We start from the raw sequence: 5,605 nt of genomic DNA on the forward strand, positions 1-5,605 counted from the left end.
TTTCAGAGTTTTATCTGCTTTGAAGCGTGTACGTGTGATAAAAGAAGGTTTTATACAAAAGAAGGGACAAAAGAAGGAGACATTTCGATCGAAGATTGCTTACATGCAGAGTGGAATAGAAAGAAAATGAACTTAGATGTCTGTTTTGTTGATTGGAATTAGACAGAGCAATGTTCAGTTTCAGGAAGAAGTTTTATTTGTAAGAGATTGCATTATTTAATTTGATTTTTCAGTAGGACTGGACTTACCCAAAGAAATTATTATTAAATTATTAGAAAACTACCAACAAAACCAAAAAACTTGTAAATTGTTGTTGTTCTCTAGGCTTATATGGCTCCGCGACAATTCGCAACTGCGACGTTTCGCAACTGCGACGTTTCGCAACCACGACGTTTCGCAACCACTGGGCATTTGCATATTTGGGTCAGCAAAAAATGTTGAGTGTACCAAAGTGCTTGGGAACATATTTGAAAATAATTAAATAGAATAAAAAGTTACCTACCCATTTTTAGACAAAATTAGGTTAAACTATTGCTAGTTTAATGGTTGCGAAACGTCGCAGTTGCGAAACGTCGTGGTTGCGAAATGAACAGTTGCGAAACCTACGTTAGTTGCGGAATGTCGCAGTTGCGAAACCTACGTTAGTTGCGGAATGTCGCAGTTGCGAAATGTCGTGGTTGCGAATTGTCGCGGAGCCGCTTATATGGGCAGATTTTCTTGCCACGTATGATCTCAGGGTTAGGCGATCACTAGTTCACGTCACAACAATTGTGTTTCTGAAACTGTAGATTAATGATCTGAAAATTGTTCTTTCTGATGAAGTCAATCTGAACCGAGCAGTTCAGCATTAAGTACAATTCAATATAAACAATTAAAAATGAATGAATCCATTATTAAACGGTACACCAGTGGAACATCATAACAAGCAATAAAACATTTAGTATTTGAAACAGGACCACGAAACAGAAGCTCAAAGATAAGCAGAAACGTGATTTATCAGATGAACTCGAAATTTCAGAGAAAGGACACTTTGAAACAATTATTAGTATGCTTTTCTACAGTACTAGGTTTCATGATTTCCGTTTCCAATCATTCTGATACTCATTACATGTTTGCCATCGTGATGAAAATTTAGAACAAGTGTTTTTAAAAAGAAATCGTTAATTTTTTTTCTGTTTCACGTTCAAGATTTTGTGCGTAACAAATTCCACATCTCAATACGTCTACGTCCACTAGTGCTGTGTCTTGACGTGATTCTCATGCTCTCCGAAAAAAACCTGGTCAGCGAAAAACAGATGCAAAAATCAAGTAGTTTCTCAGATTTGTCAACTTCCGATCAAAAAAATCACCGGTCAAAAGAGGAAATGGGAAAAAATTGAATGGTGCGGCTTACTCGATATGAAAGGGAGTGTGAGTGCGTAATCGAGAAATAAATACTTCGAATTGGATATTTTTAAAAAAGGTTCGCTTAGAAGTTGTTTCATGGTCAGCAAGATTTTCGATAAGAATTGTTCGAAGTAAACTTTTTTTTAAATCGATAATAAAACAAATAGAACAATTATGGTTCAAAAATTTCTGTTTTGTACCTTTAGTATCTCAAAAACCAATGTAATGTATCCCGTTTTTTGTAGATAATTCTAGATTAAAAAATTAAACATTCATGGGTCGAAAAATGGAGAAAATAATTGGCGATAAAAAATAATTACCACCAACTACTTTCACCGAAAGCTGCGAGAAATTCCCATCTCGAAACAGTAGAATACGTTTAATAAAACAAATACGGTTTCGCTACAACCTTATCCTCATTTTCAGATAAATTTTTCAGTTACTCCTATATAAAAGAGATCCACAATCCCCATTTCAGGTTCGAGAAAAGCACAGTAACGCAGGGACAAAGGTAAATGTAGCATTAATGTTTAGGTTATCACATGAGTCAGAAAGTCAAATCTTGAACATGACCATTTGAAACTGAAGATTTCAGAAACACAGAAAACGGCCAGTATAATTTTAAAAAATCAGACGAATATAAAACCATTTCCTTAGAAAAGCCACCTTGACACAGCATTGGGTTTGTCACTAATCTTCTCTCAGCAACGTTTAAAATTCTCATACATTAATGGACGTACTGAATTACAACGTTCATTCTGCAAATGAAACAGAATTCGAGATCAGAACTTTGTTCATTCAACAACGAAAAAATCCATACGGTTTCAGATTTTTGATTTCAGTATGATGAAAACTAATCAGTCAGTAAATTCAGGACCTTTTTGCATGAAATACATCAATGATACTGAACTGAATGACATTTTTATCACCTCGTGGCACATCATCAAAGTTAGATGATCTCAGCTGTCACCTGGTAAAATAAAAAAAAATGTTTCGTCGGTACTGTAAACTGGATTCCACCAGTAATCCTAACTAGTTTATTAATAGTTTTTCCAAGCTAACAGACAGTGTGAAAAAAATAGGCAGGTCCCTTGTTCCCCTCTCTTATTCCCAACATTTCCATAATGTTCACAAAAAGGAAGCTCTTCATTTTCCTTGTCCCCTATTCTTCCCATTAATTCACACAATTTCGTGGAAGAATAACATGGAACCCTCATTAATCTTAAGGATGGTAGGTGTGAGGAAGAGGAGAAAATGAAGAACGGATTTATGACAGGTCATGAAGTATGGAAGCGGAGAGGAAGAAGAACCGATTTGTAACCAGAGTCTATGAATGCTCAGTTTCACTTTTTGAGTTTCACCATACTTCTATGGATCATTATCAACTTGATCCCGACTTCCAGTTTTCTCACAATTTAAGTCATGGAGAAAAACTCACGCAGCTATCAGAGCCCCAGTTTGATCCAATATTTCTTGAAAGGAGTCACATCACCCGACCTCACATATTTCGATTACTCTTCAAACTTCTCGGTCAATTTTTCTAGGTAAAATTTATTGTTCTTGAATACATTGTTTACAGTAATATGATTCAGTGGCTAATAATAATCAAGGTGAACGCGGCCGAAACCATCCATACAACTCAGTTATGAGTATTATGAAACTGCAGAAACAAGTGTTCAATATGAAAAAAGTTCAGCAGTATGCAATCGGTTTGTAGCTCCAGAATACTATCTCGAAACCTATAAAAGCTACCAAGAAGATTGGCTTTACGGAGAACATTCAGCATAATTCCGTCAAACTAGAATTCCTGAGAAGCTACCAGATGCTTTCAGTTCTATACCATCTGCTACTCCGAACAAATTCACTGTTGAAAAAGCTAAAGAATTCCTCAATTCTCCTCCAGAACCTGGTGTAGTCTTGAACACCAAAGCCATCATCACTGCTACTTGGCGTTTTTCATAATCTGCTTTCCAGTTTCAAGAAAGGCACATTCAAGGGAATTGGATCGAGCTGCATTAGTTTTTCTTTCATAAAATGTAATAATCTCTCAGCAACGTACAAAATTGAAATAATATGTATTGTAGACGTACTGAACTGCTACGTTCATTTTAAAAGTGAAACAGAATTTCAGATTATAGCTTTGTTTATTCAACAAAAACATTTCTTACTGTTTCAGTTTTTGAGTTTAATGTGATAAAAATTTTTCAGTGATTCACAGAGAACAAAACTACTGAATTTTCTCTTTTGTAGGAGGAGTATCAGAAGACTCAAGAGTTCCAACACAAGAAGAGGAATAAGAAATTGCCTTAAGACTTTAGCACATTTTTAATGATTGATTTATTTATTTGAAGGACTTTCACCACTTACACAAATAAGAAAAAAAGTTTTTCTTATTTTTTCGTTTCAACTTTTTTCTGTAACCAGCGATATTCATGGATAAATGTGAGTGTCATGTTTTCTAATTTTACAAAATAGAAATTTATCGAGTTTACTCGTTCCGTATTGCTAATCAATTTCCAATTTAGACTGGACTGTCAATATAAAAAAGGAGTTGGGATAGAGAAAGTGATGCTTGTTTCTGTGGGACTATTCGCCATCTCGCTGTTTTTAATACACCGGGGTCATCCTAATAAAGAATTTGAAAAAAGCGGTATTAAAGAACTGGTTCAAATTAATTGACAGTGAGAAACAGAAGTTTTTTTTGCTTGAACTTGGATGAAACTTTTATACATAAAATTCATTGCGGATCAGAATCAAATTACCTAGCAGAAGAAAAATTCAGTGAGACTTGCACTGCGTTACTCCGCAGTCTGCACCTTGCTTTCTGACTGCTCGGAAGCAACTCGTGTAGTTAATTTAGTTTAAATGATCTCCATCAGTTCTTTCCATCTGCTTCATTAATTTCAAGACGATCAATTGCTATATGTATCACCTTAAATCTTCTCTATAATGTCTTTACTTTTATCACAAGATAATACGATTTTGTTGAAACTGTTAAAAATTGAATAAAATACCTGTAGCACTCTTGATGTAAATAAATTAACTTTTGTCAAATTATAATTAGAGACCTTCCCTAAGTTCTTTTAGAATTTATCTTTGCAATTAAGTAAATTAAGATTCAATCATTGAAACAACAAAACTAAATTCTACAAGCAGAACATGAAAAAACTTTCTGTGAAACATTTTAAGTGGCACGAAGAACAGAGAAAAAATTGCGACTTCAACTTCATGGTTTAAGGTTTTTTTCGTTCATACATCAGTTCTGACTGACGTGAAAGTCGGAAATTAAAAGAAGAGAAAACTTTCAGATAACTCCTGTTTAGTTATCAGAGCGGTAAGATTTGCCATCAGGGAAAAAGCTGTTTTGATTTTATTGAAAACCCCTGGTTAGTTTTCAGAATTTTCAGCATCATTTTCGATTGATAGTGCCCAACAGGTTTCTTCCTTGTCTGTTCTGATTTTCTTTAGTCTCTCCGTTTTCTGATTCTCATTCGGATAATAAATTCCTACATTAATTTTCAAAAGACGTTGAAATAGGCGTGAAATAAAACATCGAAATGGGCGTGGCTTGGTCTGACTCCTCCCTTTTTCTTTCAAACAAAATAAAAAGCTGTGAGCTTTCCAGTTCTACACTTTTTTAAATGTTTGCTTTTTTCTTTTTTAAGACCTGAAAAGATTCCAGGTACAATGTTCAGCTTCCCGCGACTCATCGTACTCCTTCTAGTCACTGTCTACGTCATGTCCCTCACTGCGCCAAAACAAATGGTGTTCGGTTTCGGGAAGCGGTCCGTTATTCACATAGTCACCATCTCAAAGTCAGTTAAAATATTTTCAGCTCCATCGCCATGATCCCAATGAAACGCCGCTTCACACAGGGAAGTTTCACGATGGGACTCGGAAAGCGTGGCGGATCGAGGAAAAGCTTCCACATGGGATTTGGAAAACGATCAGCCAATCCACAAATTTTCATTTGAGCATGGTATTTCTTCTTATCCAGCACAACACACAATTTACAAATGGGAGGTGAAAATAGTGGTACCATAATAATATTATAACAGTTCTTTTTCTCAATTTTTTTGTCTTTGTTTCTGATTTTCCTTTTCTCTGAATCCTTTGCTTCTAGTACATTGTATCTATTCTCATTTTATCTTTTTTCCCAAATGTTTCGAAAGTCTACACATATTGAAGTTTCCGTGTTAAATTAAATATGTTCATAGGT

At 35.1% G+C, this 5,605-nt stretch overlaps 1 protein-coding gene across 1 annotated transcript; it reads left to right on the forward strand.

Moving 5' to 3' along the window:
* Positions 1–5,073: 5,073 nt before the first annotated feature.
* GCK72_013015 (uncharacterized protein) lies at positions 5,074–5,360 on the forward strand (the record flags this gene model as incomplete). Its single annotated transcript, XM_003091414.2, has 2 exons — positions 5,074–5,171; positions 5,222–5,360. The coding sequence occupies 2 exons, from the start codon at positions 5,074–5,076 to the stop codon at positions 5,358–5,360; spliced, it is 237 nt and encodes a 78-aa protein (XP_003091462.2).
* Positions 5,361–5,605: the final 245 nt, after the last annotated feature.

The sequence above is a fragment of the Caenorhabditis remanei genome, chromosome IV (assembly GCF_010183535.1).
Source record: "Caenorhabditis remanei strain PX506 chromosome IV, whole genome shotgun sequence".
NCBI classification, from domain to species: Eukaryota; Metazoa; Nematoda; class Chromadorea; order Rhabditida; family Rhabditidae; genus Caenorhabditis; species Caenorhabditis remanei.